Genomic DNA, 22630 nt, shown 5'->3' on the forward strand with positions numbered 1-22630 from the left:
GTGCAATCCATACAAGAACCATAATCTTAACTCAAGAGTCTTGGAGTCAAGATCTTGAAACAGTTCAGGTGTTGGCTGCCTGTTCCATTTGTATTGGTTGGCATTCTTATTGCATTACTTTCTTGTTTCACTGGTTGTATGTCACCCACTGTCGCCTATCTTAGATAAGTTCTCATCATGAGTATTTAGGGAGGTGTAGAGAATTTGGGAGTATTTATAATCCATGAGTATCTAGGGACGTGGAGAGATTTTGGGGGAAGAAGGCACCTAGCTCCAATGTCCATGATAGTATTGATAGGTCCATTGGAGCTAGGTGCCTTCTTCCCCCGAATTCTCTCCACCTCTAATTAAAATGTGCACGATCATCCTACCTACAATGACTAAGTCTTGTGTGTGGTTAAATAAAGCATTGCTAAATCTAGAGCTTGAATGTGGTTGAATAAAGCATTGCTAAAGTCTAATGTGTGGTTTATGGCCACCATCATCTCCACTTGCACGAGACATGCACCACAACATGTGAAGAATCATCCCTTGTTTTAAAAAAAAGGCAGGGGGTGGGGTGTGTTGTTGGAATTGATATCCTCAATATTTCTCTTTTGGGAGTTGAATCTAAGACGACTAAGCTAAAGCCTAGGTCATTGGAATAGATATTACATGATTGCCTTGGAATGAGAGATGTATCACTACTATGTCTAGAACCCAAATCGTTATATGGAAGATGAAATGCCTAACCACTACGAAATTTACCACCTTTGATGTGCTCTTGAAATGTTCTATGATACTAAATCGAAGATCATCCTACCTCTAATGACTAAGGTAATGATTTCGCGTGGCTCTTATAGCCATATTTTTTTAGTTGGAGCTCATGGCATACCTTTGATACAAAGTTTCAATTGTTTGCGATGGTATTGTTGCATGGCCATGTCTTTGACATGTATCTAAAACATGTTTTATGGAAAAAAAATGCCAATCAAAAACTTTTATAAAAAAAACCCAAGAAAAATCTTGCAAAAATTGCACAACTGATATTGGGAAAAACACGCAGCAAATCTTGAAAATAAACACGCAATAGTTCTTGAAAATAAACGAGCAACAAATCTTGAAAAAAAAATGAAAAAGTTTGTGATTTAAACGTAGCGGATGTGTAATTTAAATGAGCTACACCTAGATTGACCCATGTAAAGGCCATGTCGGCTCAGCGGTTTTCATTGGAGGACAAGATGTAAGAAGTACATAGAAAGCGAACATGGAAAGAAAGCACCTGGGCAAAGGTCATGGTGGCTTGGATTTGCGTAGTGTTGTGGATCGCAATAAAATTGTTTTGGCTACTCATGATGAATGACATTTGGGGGCTTCGCTTTTTTTTTTTGGCGGGGGGGGGGGGGGGGGGGGATTAACTTTCCTTTATCATTTGTATCCTCTCCCGTATATTTTTTTGTGATGATGGAAACGTAATAATCACCTGTGGTGGAGGTGCCTTTCCCATCAATAATGTAGAAACCTGGGTTTCCATTAAAAAATTCTTGCCAATACAGACAAATGTAGAAACCTAGGTTTCCCTAAAAAATTCTTGCCAATAAAGACAAATGGTGAGATTCACACCAACCATGGTGAGATTCACACCAACCCTTTGTTGGCCACCCCATTATCTATATACAAGATTAACCACAACCCCACCTCCCTCCACGTGGGCAAAGGAGGTGGGGATAATTTAAAATAACCACTCCTCCTGCAACAAGCGTGAGGAGGAGCCAAATCTCACATCTTCCAATGCAATCAATGCAATTTTGAATTTGAATCTAAGAAGATCTAATCTCACATCTTTTAAATGAAATCTTTGTATACATGCTTACATACTTATAGATACACACACGTATATATATTATGTATGTATGTGTATCTATAGGTATGTAAGCATGTATATATAAATAGATTTATATGTATGTCGACGCACACACATGTATGTTCATGCACACACACATACACACACAACACACAGACACCAGCAAATGATAAGTGCACACACACATACACACACTCACGCATGGACACGTGCAACATATAGAGATATGCACACTTGCACACATACTCAAGCTTACACATACACACACAAACATATATATTATGTGCATGTGTAAGAGAGAGAATATACATACACACACACACACACATATATATTATGTATGTATGTGTATATATAGGTATGTAAGCATGTATATATAAATAGATTTATATGTATGTCGATGCACACACATGTATGTTCATACACACACACACACACACACACACACACACACACACACAACACACAGACACAAGCACATGATACGTGGACACACGCATACAAACACACATACACACACTCGCACGCATGGACACACACACATGCAACATATAGAGATGCACACTTGTACATAGTCCTCCTGCAAGCGTGAGGAGGAGCCAAATCTCACATCTTCCAATGCAATCAATGCAATTTTGAATTTGAATCTAAGAAGATCTCATCTCACATCTTTCAATGAAATCTTTGTATACATGCTTACATACTTATAGATACACACACGTATATATATTATGTATGTATGTGTATCTATAGGTATATAAGCATGTATATATAAATAGATTTATATGTATGTCGACGCACACACATGTATGTTCATGCACACACACACAACACACAGACACCAGCACATGATACGTGCACACACGCATACAAACACACATACACACACGCACGCATGGACACACATGCAACATATAGAGATATGTGCACTTGCACACATACTCAAGCTTACACATACACACACAAACATATATATTATGTGCATGTGTAAGAGAGAGAATATACATACACACACACGTATATATATTATGTATGCATGTGTATCTATAGGTATGTAAGCATGTATATATAAATAGATTTATATGTATGTCAATGCACACACATGTATGTTCATGCACACACACACACACACACACACATAACACACAGACACAAGTACATGATACGTGCACACACGCATACAAACACACACACACACACTCGCACGCATGGACACACATGCAACATATAGAGATGCACACTTGCACATATACTCAAGCTTGCACATACACACGTGTATACATGTACACAAGCACATAAATACACTCACATACACAAGCACATGTACACACACATGGACATGCACACACTCACACACACAGATACACATATATAAAAACATACACACCATGTACACACACACAACAAATACACACTAACACATACACACAATCAAGACACTTGCACAACACATGCATGCGTGAAGACATTACACAATCACACATACGTGTGTATGTGCACACACAATCACATACATATGTATGCAAAAGAGACGACAAAAGACATTGTTTATAAGATACACTTATTTAAGAGTGAACACACCTCATCATGCATCCCCATGTGTTAAAGTTGGACGCATTTTGTAAGAAAATACCATCTTTTACATTCCCTTGTCTTGTGATGGGAGGAGTCCTTACGCTATTGTTTTTAATCAAAATGCAATTTTGTGCTAGTCGCTCGTTTGGAATGTGATGCAGTCCTTTTCTATCTAGAGCTTGTTTGACAAGATTTGATCGGCTTCTCCCTTCGCTCGGAAAAAACCCACTCATGTAACATATTTCCCCATCCCTTTCTTGCTTTCTAGCATGCTAAGATGTTGATTCTATTCCGTTTTCCACAAAACCTAATCAACTCTAGACGCAAATCTCAAGTGAACTTATGAACAATCAACGATCTAATCGGGTATATAGTTGTTACATGGCTTTCTTAGATTCATTAGGACAAGATTCCATAATGTTTGTCTGCGTAGCCGAGTCCACCGCTCCCTCCGCCTCCCTCCCTCTTTGAGTCTTCTTAAACTTGTTCCGAGAGTGGCATTCCTTCTTGAATTGAGGTGACATTCCTTCTTCCAATGCTTAAGCCAAAGCTTGAATCTAGGTTTGTGCTAGTGTGTCTACCTTGGGGTCAACAAGTTGAATCCGATCAATAGTTTCTATGGATTACAAAGTTTCCACATCCCTCCTACCAACAATAGCTTATCTGAAATCCAATGCTTGAGCCTAGGCTTTTGCATATGTTTCCACCTTAGGGTTTTCACATCCCTCCGTTCAACAACAGCCTGGAGAATATAGAGTTTCCACATCCCTCCTCCACTAATTGCTTGTCTCAAATCCAACCTCTGCTTCTTATGCTCAAGCATTAGCATTTGTATATGAGCCTCTTTAATTTTCTCTTCCAGCTTCATCTCTTTCATAATAGGGAAGAACACAGTACTAGTCTTGAGAGCACTAGTATCGTCTCTCCTAATTCTTGGTATGGTTGTTTTATCGAGACATAAGCAAGGGCATGCCCTTGCACAGACACTGTCAACACTCGATCAGCCCGTGTGTCTTTCTTCCAATGCTCATTGCTCAACCATAATAAGCTGATTAAGCTTTGTAGTCAGACTCTTGTTGAAATCCAAGAACCCCTTGGCACAATTCAAAAGCACACCGTAAAATGAATTTCACGTGATGGTGGATATTAGTTCCTTTGGATAAGATCAACCTAGATTTAGCAGTGTAACCTCATAGAAGATCACGTGATTCTCACTAAATGAACATGAGGATGCAAGTGTGATTCTCATGCGCACGCATGCACGTCTGGGAAATCAATTCAAACATTTAGGGCAACCTGTAAATCAAAGACTCTAAGCCTCTTTCACCTTTGAACAACAGCAGAATAGTGTACGTATTTCAAGAGAGAAGTAGTTTTGTATATTGGCATCTGAATCAGGTTACCACAGAGCTCTAGGCCTCTCTTTGCACCATGATTCTGGTGTTCCACATGGTTTATCAATGCAAGAAGAAACAACAAAAAATACCTGGAAACCATGCACACACCACGCACAGCTTACAAGGAAGACATAAGTAAAAGTCCATCAAACATCTCAGCACATGAAGTATTAATGGAGCAGAGTAGGAGGACATAACACCAGGTTCTTGAATGGACAGATAATTGGACGGTTCACCTGCGGCTTGCCATGTTTTGGGTTCACCTTAGACTTGCCATGTTTTGGGAGCAATAGGGCAGAAAGGGAAAACAAATGATTCACCTTAAGCTCGCTTCCATGCGGAAGCAATCGAGAGTGTGTCGTCTAAGTTAGCAAGACATGGCAATATACAACTACTCAAAGTTTATCACCAAGGCAATGTTGCACCACTAACATTAGCAGTAGATTCCAGATTACAAACACAAAAACCTGATAGCTGCAGCATTCAGAATTAGGAATCTAGAGCTCAGTTGCTAATGAGATTGAGATCCAATGTTCCTACATGTCAAAGAGACGAAAACACATTGCCTCAATGCAACTTTAAGGAAAGGAAGCAGAACAAACTGAAAGTGCTAGAGGCCGTTCTCTGAACAGCCCTTGTACTCTTGAACTTACTCAAGACACAATCAAACTGGAGCATTCATGGCTAAACTTGTTTAGCTGCAAAAGCCTCTTCCAAACTCCTAGCACACAACAATCCTAGAATTTACAGGCAAGGTCATATTAGAGTCTAGTGACCTCTACAAAGCTTCCTTAGGAGATGCTGGTCATCAATGCTCAACAGGCTCAACCGTTGTCTTGAACAGCAACACCGAAACCTTCTCCAAAGAAAAATAGACAAATCCACCTAAGGAATGGGTCACATAAGACCCAAAACTTGTACCCACAATGCAATGCCAGGCAGGTCCATAGACTTTGTCAAACTCCTGCCACATCCGAAATCAATGAATGGCAAACTGAGTTTGGGTGAGCCTACAAACTCAATCACATAGAGCAAAGAGTTGAAAACTAGAGGCAAGTCACTAACCTTCTTCAATGTGTGCGCAATGCGCTTGCAGTGGGGCTTATCTGTAATATCCAGGCACCCCCTTGCACATTGAAAGGCATGCCCTTGCATGGGTGCACCCATATCTGCTGCCTTAATCCTGACTTTAAGAGCTGCTGCTATGGCAGTTATGTTCATCTCTATTGTTGGAGAAGGCTTCAATTCAATGTATACACTAGCCTGCGGGGAAGGCTTTGTTTGGAGATGAACAACCTTACCTGCTGGAGCAGAGCTTGTAAGATGCAATGCTTCCGTACCCGTTGGCACAGTCTTTAAACCAGAGCATGAAGTTCTCTGTAAATTGCTATGGGTTGTAAGCCTCTCCCCAACTACATCCTTATGCTCTGAGATGGTTTTCTGCTCTGGCAAGTCCTCTCTTTCACGATGCTGTGCAGGCCAAACAGCGACTTCCTCTGTAAAGGAAACCCCCTTGGGATAGGAAGGTTGCTGCTTTTGCAGGTTGGTAGGATGTTGCTCCATCAACGCCAGGGCCATCCTCTGCTTCTCCCTCTGCAATGCCCTTGATTTCTGTTCCTGTCTGACCTTAGCTTCATACTTCTCTATTTTTGCAACAAAATGGTTCCTTCTTGCAGCATGCATTAAGATGGCAGCTCTTGACTGCCCTGGCTCCATGGAGATCATCTGAACAAAGTAACAAGCCCTGCTGTCACCAGTGAAAGGCTAGCCCTTACAAAATGGTGCCCCTTCTGCAAAAATCCTCAGAAGGAGGCTTGTAGATCAAAAATCAACAGAACACACATCAGAGTTGGTGCAGCTACACAAGGGTTGTAGTGCTTGTAGTAGAGAGCTTGGACAAAGGGAACGAGGAGGTTTTTGCATGTTGGCGAGTGCCCCCCCTCCCCTCCCCCCCATCAGCATGAAGGAGACCGCAAGATCAAGCAGGCCCGCTATACTGAAAAAAGACAGATATGAAGTAGCTGAAGACCAAGATGGAGCAATGGAGACATGAAATCACCCAGCTAAAGGAGAACATAGACTCGAGCGGAGGGTAAAGGCACAGGTGGAATCAAGAGACTGCGAGAAAAAGCACAGAACTTGTTCAGTTCGTGAGAAGCCAGATGGGGATTGTACAAGGTGAGGCACAACCCACATAAAGTAGACAGACCCAGTACAGGGAAACACCCACTACATGGAAACACAGGAGTGACAAGACTCTTAAGGAGTAAGTGAGAGAGACCCAGGGCACTGAGAGGAGGAATCAATTCTGCACGGTGCAGCCTGAGGGCCACAAATCCAAAGCATGTATGGTACCCACGGTCCTGGACCTTGGAAAAAAATCTAGACAGACCCACCACCACTGTGGAATATCAAACCTTGAACATGGAAAGCGAGATATACATGATGATTCCTAAACTGCTTTTGCCGCTCTGTTAATCAAATGATTCGGGCGCAAGAAATTAAGAATTGCAGGTGGATGGGTGATCCCCCAAAGCTTAGAGTACTTTGGGGACAAGGACAAAATCACATTACCGTGCAAGCTGCTTCACTTGCAGGCACAGCCACCTAGGAGGACTGTTAGCCCTGGCCCCTAGGTAAGGTAATTTAGGGTTTCTTTTAGTGCTCTCACTGCTCATTAATCACAGACCACAGAATAGTTTGATTATTCATGTGATCTTTTTCCATAATCGAAGAGTGTATGATTTTGTTTGTCCAATTTGCCTACCTGTAGAGTCTAGAGACTCTGAGTCTCTCTTCTGATCTGATGACTCAGTGATGAGGTAGCTTCTGATGAGAAAGAAGCTAGCTGCCGAAATCTTGTCGTCGTTTTGGGCCTGGTGGTGGGCAGTCGTGGGCGGGAGGTGCAATAGAGTCCGTCTTGATGCCCTCTCGTTTTTAGAGGACCTAATTAAGGCTTAACCCCCTTAAACACCTGATGTTACTCGTTTTTAGAGGCCCTAATTAAGCCTTAACCCCCTTAAAACACCTGCTGTTACTCAGGAAGCATTCACACACGCCGCGCATGACCCTCCGGATCGTCGTCCGGCCGCGGCGGCGGCCCTAGCTGGCAGCTGAGTCACTCATATCCTAGAGAAAAGATAGGTTCGACTTCGCCTAGAACTAATTTGTGGGAGAACGAAAATGGTCCTCTTCAAAAATTTGAAGAAGAAGTTATATTTTGCAAAATTTATAGAGCAATTCCTTCTCAAATTGGTCAATTTCCTCATCACCTTACAATGAGAAGGTTTTAATTCCGGCTCAATCAAATGTATTTCTCGAACTCTACCCACGCCTCAAATGGCGGAGCCGCACTGCAGATAGTTGTAACTTGTTAAACCCCCCCACCAGGTCGGGCCCCCTCACCCAGTCACATGAGTTCAACCTTTCAAAATCCTATCTGTTCACAACCACAAACAAGCCCACATAACTTTGTCTTCTTCTATTTAAATATCCCCCAAACTGGCAAAACCACTTGCAAATTTAGTGGAAACCAACCCTCGAATTCCCCAAGGTTGTTAGTTAGCCCATATGAACGTGCCCATGATGTTGCCCAATGCCATCGATGCCCTTTAATCAGCCTTAAGAATCTGATAAATAAAGCACCAACATAATATTTAATGTGTTTGAACAAGATGCCTTTAAAATTTAACCCCTAGTATTATTATTACACTTCCTTTTTGGTCTTGGGTATTCATATGTACCTTGACCATCTTAACTTTCTTCATTACTTTTTACATTCATTATACCAGTGTGACCACACCATTGTTGGACCTTGACCATCTTACTTTTCTTCATTACTTTAAGTGCATTCATTACACTAGTGACCAGATTGTTGGAAGTTGGAACTTGGGAATAAGGGGAAAAGAAATTCATGAAGGGTTGAAAAGTAGATGGTTGTCCTTGGCAAAAGCATTTTCTTTAAAATTTTATACATGGATACACCCAATTTATAAGGGATTTGATTATGAATTTTTCCTTCTCACATCATTTCAAGTTCGATATTTTCAAATTTGAGCAGAGACTCTAGGATAAAGCGAACCTATCTTTCAAGCTTACACCACAATCCCAAAATACATTTTTCAAGCTTTGAAGTTTTAACTTCACCGAGAACCTCTGCACTCTAAATAATTGTAATGTTTTTGGAGTTCCTTTTCAAAATGAGGAGGATGGAGTTTCTTAATATGAAAGATCCCAAGTGGGCCGATTTCTTTATGTAAAAGATACATCAACGTTTCTTAATATGCATTTAAGATACATTTATAACTTCATCTATGTAGCATCCATGATGGTTATCCAAAACAAAACAAGATAGAAGAAGAGTCCACATTAATTGGTGTCGATTCACCATCAGTTCGTGTTAAATAATTAAAATTGGTTAATGCCACTAAGTACCATCAAGTCATCTTAATGACTATCGAGTGAGGTTAATGGTGGGTAAGTATCGATTAACACCACCAAATGGTATTTTAATTAACATAAATCGATCATCAATTAATATTAGTTGGTACCGAATCAATGGGCGTTAATTGATTTTAATCAACCATCAATTGATGTAAATTGGTGTTAATTGATGCTTATGATTATTTATTTGATGTTACTTGGTGCAAAAGTCCCATCAACTACTAATGTCATGTGATTATCATTTGACATAAATAAATGTTAATTGATATCAATTGACTATCAATCGGTTTTAATTGGTGTTGTTTAAAGTCAATCAACCATTAATTGAGAGAGAGAGAGAGAGAGAGAGAGAGAGAGAGAGAGAGAGAGAGAGATTCTCTTATTTCTATAAAAAGCTTTAAAAACTTTGGTCTCATAAAATCCACACACACACACATATAGAGAGAGAGAGATAAGATCAATTGACCATCAATGATTATCAATCAACTCTCATACTATTTCTCTAATGTAGATCAGTAGTAGCTACTTGATGTCAACTAACCATCATTTGCTACTATTTGTGTGTGTGTGTGTGTGTGTGTGTGTGTGTGTGTGTGTGTGAGAGAGAGAGAGAGAGAGAGAGAGAGAGAGAGAGAGAGAGAGAGAGAGAGAGAGAGAGAGACTTGTTTCTATGATAGCTTTTAAAAATTTCAGTCTCAAATAGCACACATATATACATAAGATCAATTATTATCAAGAGAGAGACATACTCATTTTTCTATGAAAAGCTTATAAAGTTTTTGGTCTCATAAGACCCACATAAATATGTAAGATCAATTGACCACATCAATAATTCTCAATTAAATCTCAAACTACTTCTTTACTTCACTAACCTAATAATTAGCTTAGCTTAATGCAAATTAAGATCAACTATTATTAATTAATGCTATCAAGTGACATCAACTAGCATCAATAATTCTCAATTAACTCTCATACTTCTTTACTTTGCTAATCTAATAATTAACTTGGCTTAATTAACTTGGCTTAATGTAAAATTAAGATCAACTATTATCAATTAATGCTAATTGATAATTAATTAATATCAATAAATTCAATTGACCATTCGTTAGGTTAATTAGTAATTAATAATCACTTGATGTGATCAATGTGTCAATTGAGGCCATTCAACCATTACTTGAGATCAACTACTGTCATTAACAAACTATCAATTATTGCTTGCAGTGCTCTTCTTTCAATTTTATGTTCTTCTTAACGATCACAAACCCTAACCCTAAATCCAAAACCTTATACCCTAAACTCTATAATTTAAATCGTAAACCCTAAAACCAAAAACCCAAAACCAAAAATCCTAAACCCCAAACCATAGACCCGAAATCCTAAGCTCTAAACCCTAAACCTAAAAGCCAAAATTATGAATCGTAAACCTTCAGCCCTCACTAAACTCTATACCCTAAACCTGAAATCCAAAATTCTAAAATGTAAACCTTTAACCCTCACTAAACCATAAACCCTAAACCCTAAAGCTGAAATCCTAAACCATAAACCATAAGCCATAAACCTTAAATCATGAATTCCAAACCCTAAATCCTAAACCCTAGACCTTAAAGCCCCACCCTAATCTCTAAAGTCCAAAACATAAATCTTAAACAATAAATCATAAATCATAGATCCTAGAGCCCAAATTCTAAACCCTAGACCTTAAAGCCCCACCCTAATCTCTAAAGTCCAAAACATAAATTTTAAACAATAAATCATAAATCATAGATCCTAGAGCCCAAATTCTAAACCCTCATCCCTAATCCCTTAATCCCAAACTCAAAACCCCCTTAATCCCAAACTCAAAACCCTAAAGCCCAAGCCCTAAGGCCCAAGTCCTAAACCCAAACCCTAATCCTAGATACAAAAACCAAAAACCCTAATCATAAACCCAAAACCCAAAACCCAAAACCAAAAATCATAAACCCCAAACCATAGACCCTAAATCCTAAGCTTTAAACCCTAAACCTTAAAGCCAAAATTCTAAACCATAAACCTTTAACCCTAAATTTGAAACACTAAACCCTAAACCCTAAAACCAAAATCCTAAACTTTAAACCCTAAAACATAAACCATAAACCACAAGCCATAAATCTTAAATCATGGATTCTAAACCCTAGACCCGAAAGCCCCATCCTAATCTCTAAAGTCCAAACCATAAACCTTGAACAATAAACCATAAATCATAGATCCTAGAGCCCAAAATCCTAAACCCTAATTCCTAGTCCCTTAATCCTAAACTCAAAACCCTAAAGCCCAAACCCTAAGGCCTAAATCCTAAATCCAAACCCTAAGCCCAAACCCTAATGCACAAATCCTAAACCCTAACTTACACACTTCTAACCCTAAAGTTTAAACCTTAAACCTTGAAGCCCAAAGCTCTAAATCATAAACCCCAAAGCCCATACTGTAAAACCTAAAGCTTAAACCCTAAACCCTAAATCCTATATCCTAAACTCTACATCCCTAAACTTAAATCCTAAACCGTATCTAGGTATAGATACACACATATATATTTGGATAGATACATATAGATGTGTGTGTGTGTACCTTGGGGAGGTCATTCTTCAGAACCCCATATAACCACATGCAAGTCACAACAGGGAGGCTCAAGGGGGCCACTAATAAATATGTAAGCGTAGCATGTGGGTTCAACAGAAGGAATTTTTAAAATCCCTTTTTTACACATTTTTTACATACAGAAGGGTACCATTTAAAGGGGGTATTCACATATTGAATAGAAAAAGGGTATGTTTTATCCATGAAAAAATCACAAATAAGGAATTTTTAAAATAGGCCTTGAACGCACGTGATACATAGGGTTTACTTATAGTGAACTCCCCAAGCGAGGAGGTCATTCTTCAAAAACCCATATAACCATGTGTAAGTCAACATGTATTTAAAATACCCATATTTTTAATTTTTTATATTTTACCACAATTGTTTACCTCCCTCTTGTATGTATTCATGATTAGCTTTTGAATTTAAAACCTCCCCATGTAAATTTACATACATAAATTACATTTAATAACTATTTATTTAATCCCCTCCTACATGTATATGCTAAGTAGGTCTGTGGGATCCCACTGCCCCCTCTGTGCATCGGATTCCCGGTTGATAACAATGGAAGTAGCTTCCTCTTGCACGGGGTAGGGTTTTCCACTCGGGGCCTCGCCCTCGAATGTCCGGGCACGAGACTAATCTGGTGATCATTCCGAAATTGAAACCGAAAAAATTTTCCTTGCGTGAAAAACGGTGACGATTCCACCTTTTTGAATTTCTTAACGAATTTTTTTAACGGGGCCAAGAGACTAAACTAACCTTCATCTGATTTAACCAGATAGAAGGAAAACTATTACAGACTTAACTTGAAGAAATCAACGCTTTTTTCCTAATTGAATCAGGCACAGCCGTTGGCCTATTCATTTGAGAAGTCTTCATGCCTTTATTTAACTACTCGAATTCTAAGTGTATTCCTATTAATCGATTTTATTATTAAAACTCTACTGATTCCAACCTAACCCCATCTGGCCCATGGATTAGCCACCGTCCAACCATTGGAATTGGTAGAACCAAACAAGTACCACCCACCCATAATTGAATGCCTTTCTTAACTTTTGCTTTAGAATACAGATACACACACACTCCTCTTTAAAACTTTATAAAATAATCCACTGACAAACAATTATTAGTTACAGATGTCATAACTCAAAATTTCCTTCCAATCTTTGTTTCTCAACTTAAACAGTATCACTCTAGACTCTCTGTTGAGACCAGCTAGTCAGCAAGATCCAGTGATAGAATACAATAAACATTGGTCACTCAAGGACCGCTTCGTCGGCCCTCGTCCATTGTACCAGAAGCGCACCATTTTAACCATACCGAGGCTACTCAAGACCTGGGCAAGTTTTGCTCGCGCGTGAGTTGTCCTTTGAACACTCTCCACCAGTTGTTGCAATCGAACTTCCCTTAGAAAAACACATATACCAAATGCTCCCTCCAGCATTCTGGTGTAAGATAGTCCTTTAAGAAAACAGGGTATCTATGAAAGTTTTCAATTTTGATTTTCTTTTAAATACAATGAGTATATCTTGGATCCGTATCCAAGACTTCTAGATCGCAGGTCTAAATTGTAAACAGAATTCCTCGAATTTTGTAACCTTGATCCTCAGATCAAAATCAAAGGGTCTCAACTTAGTTTCAGATTCGGTGTGGGTGATTTGAGTGTATTTTTCTTGAACTGGTCACATCGTCTTTCCTTGAAAAACTGACGAAGGAGTTTGGTCTTAGTCATACCCTGATTTAGGATTTGAGTCTGGTAAGGTTCTTCCTGAACTATCTTTCTCAAAAGGGGTGATATTTCAATTAATATTTTTCTAAATTTCATTCATTGAATATTTGCTTAACTGATTTCTAAACTAATCACAAATTCCTATGAAGAATAAAATAAAAAACTCTTTTATGCATAAAAATCAAATTTGATGAAAGTGACACTTTTATAATTAAAAAAATCTTTTATGCAACACTTTATGCATAAAAATCAATTTTGGTGAAAGTAACACTTTTATAATATAAAAAAAATCTTTTATGCATAAAAATAAATTTTGATGAAAGTAACACTTTTATAATTAAAAAAAATTTTTATGCATAAAAATCAATTTTGACGAAAGTAACACTTTTATAATTAAAAAAATCTTTTATACATAAAAATCAATTTTGATGAAAGTTACTCTTTTATAATAAAAAAAATTCTTTTATGCATCACTTTATGCATAAAATTTATGCATAAAAATCAATATTGGTGAAAGTAACACTTTTATAAAAAAATATTTCCAATATACATCTTTGTATGCATAGAAATTAATTCTAATGAAAATAATGTTTTTATAATAAAAATATTTCCAATATGTATCTTTCTATGCATAGAATGAAAATAACACTTTAAGAATACACAAACGGAGGGGATTACTCTTTTTGAATAGCATAAAGATAAAACTTATTTTCAAAAAATTTAAGAAAATTTTGCCATAACCTCCTTTGTATGGGGCTGACCATTTCTCAATTTTTACATTCTAAATCTACTTAGAATTTACCCCAAGATGAATTAAAACACTCTAATCTAATCAATTTTCACTTCTAAAGAGCAATCAATAGGAAAAGTTTAACTTATTTTGTTTGTTTCTCATTTTAGGATAAAGAAAGGCTGAAATTCTTAATGAAGAGAAGGGGGAAGCCTTTCCATCAAGGCATAACATCCAATTTTACATTTAAAAAAATAAGAAATTAGATAACCATAGAATAGAATTAAAAAAAGTAGAATTTCTAACTTACATGGAGTTTTGTGAGCTTTCCTTTGGCTTGAGGGATTGAGGGTTCTACTCTTGCTTGGATCAAGAGTGGCCACCAATTCTTTGTAGAGGAATTAGTCAAAACAAGTGGATTATCAAAGAATTCAATGTTTTTGGCACTGGGGAGGAGTAGAGTAACAGTGCATAAAACACTATTAAGCTTCTACAAAGGGGGAGGCTTCTATTTAGAGGAAAAAATGAGCCTCTAACCAAGCAAACTGATTCTAGAATTTTCCAGATCAGTTTGGTCAATTTTTGACTATTTTGGGTCAGTTTAGCTTACTTTTTGGAACTACACTTGAATTAGGAGAGATGAGAGATGAAATATCTCATTATTTGAGAGTTTAAAACTCCACCACACATGTGAAATAGGCGCATCCTTCATGAGGGGGAATCCCCACTCTGAGGTGTCAAAAATTTATTTTTTAGTATTTCCTTTGGTCCTTAGTGCACTCTTCATCTTATGTGAGTATTTACTCATTTTTGGGGGGTTGTTCTTCATTTCTTCAATTTATCTCCTCTACCTACATTTGGATTAATTTGATTGGCCCCTCAGAACCTTAATCTAAAATGTTTAAAAAATCTGGACCCTCAGATTATAATTTATTTTTAATCCACCTTCTCAAATTCTTTTTAAACTTCTGTTTCGAGGGAATTTATTTTAATAAGAAGAGGTATTTTTCCATCCAAAAATATCAAAAAATTGAATAATCTCTCTCTAGAATATTTTCTCTCTCTAAGCCAAAATAGGTAGAAAAAAGATCTTTTATTATTCTGAAGAGGGGATTGATTACAGGGGAAGATACTGGGCATCTTGAGGGCTGGGGAGGAATCTTACAAGGTCTCTGAAGAGGGGATTGATTACAGGGAAAGATATTGGACATCTTGAGGGCTGGGGAGGAATCTTACAAGGTCCCTCAATAATAATAAAAACCCTCCACAATAAATATTATGCACGTTACATATAAGGTGAAACCCTCCCAACACTAAGGTATCTACCCACATGTGTGAATGTATGTGTATACATACATACATACATACATATATATATATATATATGACACACACATACACACATAGACAACAACTGGATATAGTGCATACCCAATAGAACATTGATTCTAACTCAATTTTTTTATTTCATAGATGGAGGTGAGGTGCTACCCTTGGGTGAAACTTTGTTTTAACTCAATTTGGACGCTCATCAATTTGATTATACACATGTATATATGGGGTACGAAGATTGATATAGGCTATGTATTATACACTTTGAGCTCCATATAATGATCAAGTAATAACACATGTTGTCTCATATATAGTGTAATTTTATTATTTTAAACTTCTTTTCAAAATTTTTATCATATGCATATCATATTTTCTTGACACACACACACACAGTCTCTCATATTATACACTTGGAGCTCCACATAATGATCAAGTAATAAGACATGTCTCAGTATAGTGTATTTTAAAATTCTTTTTGAAAATGGTATGATGTGATAATTTGTGTATCATATATTATATTTTCTTCACACATGGGTCACGCCCAACAACCTCCCTCTATAAAAAATAATTAATAAAATATATAATTATTTCAAGAAAATAATATAGTACAAAATGAAATGAAAGGAGAGAAGAAATGATACCGAAATGAGCAAGAATGGAGGATTTCCTACCAAAGTGTGAAGCCCTCGCTTCTATAGTGGGAAGCACTCACCACCACCACTGCTTATTGTTGAAAAGCACCTGGGTGCTTTCTCATGAAGCTACGTGCGTGCCTCCACTGCTCGACCGTACACATGCTAGGCTTCTCCAAAATATTCTTTGCTTCTCTCTTGATATTTGCTCTCCTATTAGAGAGCAAAAGGTTAATGCACCGCTTCATCCACTCCTCAGAGAAGCAAAGACCCGCATGTGGTGGCACGGGGAATATTTGCTCTCCTATTAGAGAGCAAAAGGTTAATGCACCGCTTCATCCACTCCTCGGAGAAGCAAAGACCCGCATGTGGCACGGGGAACTTCAAATTAAGCACATCGATAACATATTGCTTAGAAAGTTCATCTTGTGCTTTCCACTTTTTGAAGGAGTTCACGAACTCTAGGTTTGCAAGTACATGCATACGATTCATGACTTGCTTTCCTTGGGCATAACGAGGGAACCATCTGTATCCATGGTGTATGGTAGGAGGCATGGATCGAATGGTGGAATGGGTCTCCTAGGGGCTGGCTCATAATGTGTAGATGAAGAGCCCCCTATTGGGGAGATGCATCGGGAGACCCAGTGCTGCTTTTGCCAAAGCAAAAGTAGCGTGCTCCCCCCCTCTAGCATGTCTATCAACCCCCAGACTTCCTACTACGTCATTGTCGGGTGTGGTGAAGACGGATGTGAGGGAGCAGGGGTGGGTCTAGTAGAGGAAGGTGGTGTAGGCTCATCACAACCATATCATGATGGGCCTACACCACTCGGTCTCGCGCCTATCAAAGGCGTGGGGTCTGCCCTGACTAACCAAGTGGAGTAGATTTCCCCCACCATGACATCGACTGGTCAAGTGGGGTAGTCTGCCCCCATGGCGTCGACTCACCTAACTGTAAGCCCACCTGAATATAAGATTAAAATATAAGATAAATAGAATGCATAAAAGATTAACTTGGTATATGTGAAAATGTTTGATGGAACCATACCTGTGTCTGTGTAAACTGCGACCAATCTTGCTGCTCATATCATTCATTTATAATGGACAGTAGATTGGCCACATTGGGATCTTGTGAAATGGGTCAATCGACATTGTTGCTACATACATGCATCGGCAATAAAACATGATTTCTCTAACCCACGCCATACTTAAAGCTTAGACAAAGAATACAACATGTGATATTAGAACATTGTTAAGACCTCCTACAATACTGCTTAGACAGGCAGGGTGGATAGTGCCCCTTTTCGGATGATAGCTTTTGAGGACATGCTCCCCACTATTAAAGCCAAAGGCAACTGCTCTTCTTCAAGAGAAGGATAGCGAGAAGATCGAGGGCTCCCCCTCCACTATAACCACCTACTCGCGTGGATAACCACTCCTAACTTGACATAAGCAGCATTCTAGATGGCATGTAACAATGCCCTATATCTCTATGCATAAGTCCATTTCCTAAACCTAGTAACCAAGGGTACAATAAACATGAGGTTGAATGAATAAGACCACTTACCTCGACAATGTCAAGCCAACCCCAAGAGAAAACAACACCACAAGCTTAGACAAAAAATACAACCTATGATATTAGGACATTGTTACGACCTCCTACAATACTGCTTAGGCAAGCAAGGTGGATAGTGCCCCTTTTGGATGATAGCTTCTGAGGACTTTCCACACGCTCCCCACTATTAAAGCCAAAGGTAACTCCTCTTTTGCAAGAGAAGGATAGTGAGAAGATCGAGGGCTCCCCCTCCACTATAACCACCTACTCGCGGATAACCACTCCTAACCTGACATAAGCAGCATTCTAAATGGCATATAACAATGCCCCATATCTCTATGCATAAACCACAACATACGCATAGGCTGTATGCCGTATGTATAGGCTCTATGCATACGGCCTATGCGTAGGCCGTATGCATAGGCTATACGCATAGGCCATATGCCATATGCATAGGCTGCATACATATGCCATATGCATAGGCTGCATACATAGGCCATATGCGTACAGCCTATGCATAGGCCGCATACATATGGCCTATGCGTACGGCCTATGCATACGGCCTATGCATACAGCCGTAATGCATAGGTTATATGCATACGGCCTATGCATATAGCCTATGTGTACAGCCATATACATAGGCCATATGGATAGGCCGTATGCTGTATGCATAAGCCCTATCCATAAGGTTGTATGCATACACCGTATGCACACGGCCTATGCGTATAGACTATGCATAGGCCGTATGCATATGACATATACGGCCTATACATATGGCTTATGCATACTACCTATGTATACGCTATGCATAGGCCTATAGGCTCTTGACCTAAATCTAATCCTTAGTTTTGCTTTGGACGATGCATGACTATCCCAGGTTCTCAGAGTGCTCAGGTACCTACTTGAACCTTATATGCATAAGAGTTTAGCCTTTAAACTTTAAGTTTATATCTCTATCTTAATCATCTCAATTTTAAAATAGGTTTGGCAATCTCCGGACATCATGCATGTCTGATTTGCAGACCATCACTTGTTTCGGAAAGACACTCTACACTTAAGAAGGTGGTGTATGACAAACATCAACGATTTCTCCCTCTTTCACATCCCAAGTATGTGCCACATGATGTCTCACCACTTGTGATGAGAGGTAGAGATTGGTTTGAGGCATGGAGAAGCACTCCCAATCTACCACCAAATGGGATGTCTAGACACTCAATCTTCTTTTTCAACTTCCATATTGGTGTGACATGAAGATCAATCATCTCTTAGATCCCATGTATATCTTCAAGAATGTGGCAATAAATATTTGGAACCATTTAAAAGAGATACAAAGGGTGCAAGTGATGACTTACAAAACATTGGACTCCTTCAAAGTGCATGGACAATTGAAAGTGAGAGTGGCAAAATAGTCCTACCAAAGGCACCATGGGTATTAACCAAGAGGGAGCTCAATAAGGTGAAAATTATGATCACCTCTTTTCGTTCACCAATGGGAGTAATGCATTCATTGAAGGGTGCCTTCACAAAGACCAAAAAGAAAGAAGAGGAACAATTATATGGCCTCAAGACACATGATTGGCACAAGATATTACAGGTATATAAATATTCACTTTTTTATTTTCTCTTTGTGGTACATAATTTGTAAGTTTATATACTAACTTCCATTTTTTTCTATGCATAGTTTATTCTTCCAATTGCTATAGTTGTTTGTGTGGAGACAAGAAGGTAAGAGAAGCTATTTACCAAATGGGAAGCTTGGTGAGGTATGATTCTTCTCTTCAATTCACTAAGTTATATTTTGTATTTGGAATTCTCATGCGCTCACAAGTTATGTGTTGGTAAATAGTACACATAATTGCTATGTATGTAGGTACATATCCTTAAAGGAGATAGATCCTACATCCATTGAGATGGCTCGTCTCAATGCTACTATTGAGGCAGTGTGTATGATCAAGGACAACTTTCCTAGAACAATTCTCACTAGCCAATTGCATCTTGTGGTGCATTTGGTTGATGAAGTGGCGTTGTATGGTGTTTTTCATGTTCGATGGATGTTTTTCCTTGAAAGGTTCATGAAAACCTTAAAGGACTTTGTGCGACAAAGAGCAAGGCTAGGAGCAAGCATAGCAGAGGGATGGTTGATGCAAGAGTCTCTTGTGTATATCTCAAAACATCTATCTCGCTTAGATCCTTCCATGTCACAATTGTGGAGTAATGAATCACTAATGTGCCTCAAGAAAAAGGAAGGCAGCAAAGACTGGATGAAGCATTACGCCACAAGGTGAATATATTCTGCACTTTAAATATTCCCATCATGGAGACATGGATTGGGAGATACAAGGATGCAATCAATAGACGAAAGGATGAGAGAAGAGCGTTCAGAAGAGCAAATAGACGCTTGCCATTCCTGCCTAGCTTGGAACCTCTACCAAATGTGATCAATATAGAATGGCTTTGTATGGTAATATCGATGGCATTGCAAAATAGAGAGATGATCACAAGAGAAGAGCATGAGTATGCAAGAGGATGTGACCCTCAAGTAAGTACATTATTCATCTCTATCTCATGTATATACCTTGTTTAATGCACTATATATACTAAATGTCAATGCTTTTGTTTAATGTTAGTACAAACTACATAATGCAATATGGTCAGAGGGAAGGCAATTTCACACGGAGCGTGTGGATTCTAAAAGGAACACATTTGATTGTGGTGTGATGGCAACTTTTGAGCAAGAAAGTCGAGCCAATAGACATGATACCAATGTCATAGAGAACAATCTTGAGTATTGTGGAACTATTCAAGGCACGACTAGTGGAAAAAGACTTTACACATGTTGAGGGATTCAACTTTCATGGGAGACATTTCCCCCTATAGTAGCTAGATTAACCCACCATTCACATGATGGTACTAGCTTTGGCTACTCATGAGAGTAATACAGATGTGGATGTGAAGTCCACCTTTTTGAATGGACATCTCAAGGAGGAAGTGTATTGTGAACAGTCCCCAAGACTTTTGATGTACCTAGTTTAGAAGGAGAAGGTATGCACACTTTGGAAGGCAATGGGCTGAAATAGGCCCCTCGAGCTAGGTATGAGAAAAGCCACACATACTCTATGAAGCGCTACAAATTTGTACATTTCCTTTGAATAGTAGTGTATGCACATGATCATTGTTCTTTATGTGGGGATGGCCTCATTTTGATGGGGATGAGCCATGACTAAGGAGATATTAAGTTAAAAGTTTGAAATAATAAACCTTGAATTTTTAAATTTTTGTTTGGGGGTTGAGATCTAGCAAGAGCTAAATTACATCTTTATTTCTTAGCAAAAGCAAAAGTATGCATGAGAAGGGCCAAAGCATGCATAGGTGGTACCACTTTTCTCCTTTTTGGAAGGCTTTCACAAGTAGTTATTTAGGGTGTAAAAGAGGCATTTTCAAAGGAGCAAAAATGTTTAGTTCAGAAAACTTTATGATTAAACGTTGTGGTGGTGGTGGGACACATGTCACTCCACTCTCTCACACTGTCTCGTGCCGCTCCACTCTCTCACTCTATCTCGTGCTTTACTGTGGTTGAACTCTTCTTCTTCTTCTTCTTCTCTCTCTCTCTCTCTCTCTCTCTCTCTCTCTCTCTCTCTCTCTTCGTCGCCTACTCAGGAAGCTTAAAGAAGAGAGATATCCTTCTCGGCAACGATGGCGGTTGCCACTGCTACTGATGTGCAGAGGCCTATCCCCATTCCCATCCCTATACCTTGAACTCCTCCTAGCCCCTTGCACCCTTCTCTACCCGTCGTTTTGACAGATAAAGGTTCCTTGCTTGAACAGCCTTAGTAAGACTCTGCAAGTAGTTGTACAAACCTGACCAGAAGAGCATGGGTGGCATCCTCAATAGATAGTGCTTTCTCTCTCTCTCTCTCTCTCTCTCTCTCTCTCTCTCTCTCTCTCTCTCTCTCTCATGCAAAGTCATCAAAGAACTAGTATGCTGCTAGGTCTAACCATGTAACATGCCTCTTTTCCCTTAATTATTTGTGTAGAATGAAAACTCCTCCATGAAAGTTCACCAACAAAAACCTTCCACAGCCCCTTGATGACGATGGAACAAGAAAGTTGACTGGAACAAGAAAGTCATCATCTAAAGCTCCTTCCCAAGGTAAGGTGACTCTATTAATATTATTTTAAATGGCTTATTTTTTCATGGTTTCTGCATGATTCTAATTAAGGAAATGAGTCATGATTCTTTGTCATGTTCTATGGTTTTCTATGTAGAGAGTGGTAAGCGGTCCTCTAACTTTGAATATCCTTGCCTCACTACATGATTTTTCTATACGGTTGAGGAGTTGAACGTTGAGTATGGACTTAGCTTGATAGGCAAGCTGCCAATACATCTCAGTGTGACAAGGATATTCCACAGAGTCAGTGGTTAACAGTCTTCAATGCCGCCAGACACCAAACGGCAGCAAGATTTTCTTGAGCATGGTTCACCTAGAGTTTTTGCATGAGTGCCAGCTGCTTTACCAAAAGGTATACTAGGGGATTCCTTAGAACAATGAAATCACAATAAAGTTTACAAAGTGCTTTGCATTTGAAAAAATACGAAGCAGCCAAAAAAGATCTAGAGGGCCACAAAATTGCATGGGCTCTTTTTGGGGGGCGAGAATGTGTTGAAGACTGTGTAGGGCCAAATGGGTGGTCTAAATAGGAAGTTGGACAATTGCAGGAAAGCCAATGGGCCATTAAGAGCTTATTCCACTACTCAAGGAGCTCAATCTTAGAGTAGTCTAAGAAGGCAAGCCTCCTCC

At 38.9% G+C, this 22630-nt stretch overlaps 1 protein-coding gene across 1 annotated transcript; it reads right to left on the reverse strand.

Annotated features, from left to right (window-relative positions):
* Nucleotides 1-5198: 5198 nt before the first annotated feature.
* On the reverse strand, nucleotides 5199-7878 carry LOC147628931 (uncharacterized). The gene is made up of 2 exons (XM_086812095.1): nucleotides 5881-7878; nucleotides 5199-5779 (listed from the first exon to the last, which is right to left on the reverse strand). Exons 1-2 carry the CDS (start codon nucleotides 6538-6540, stop codon nucleotides 5624-5626), a joined length of 816 nt encoding a protein of 271 aa, XP_086668221.1. The 5' UTR covers nucleotides 6541-7878; the 3' UTR covers nucleotides 5199-5623.
* Between the last annotated feature and the right edge of the window lie 14752 nt (nucleotides 7879-22630).

This window comes from Cibotium barometz, chromosome 18 (assembly GCF_041138505.1).
Source record: "Cibotium barometz isolate CiBa-2024 chromosome 18, ASM4113850v1, whole genome shotgun sequence".
Lineage (NCBI taxonomy): Eukaryota > Viridiplantae > Streptophyta > Polypodiopsida > Cyatheales > Cibotiaceae > Cibotium > Cibotium barometz.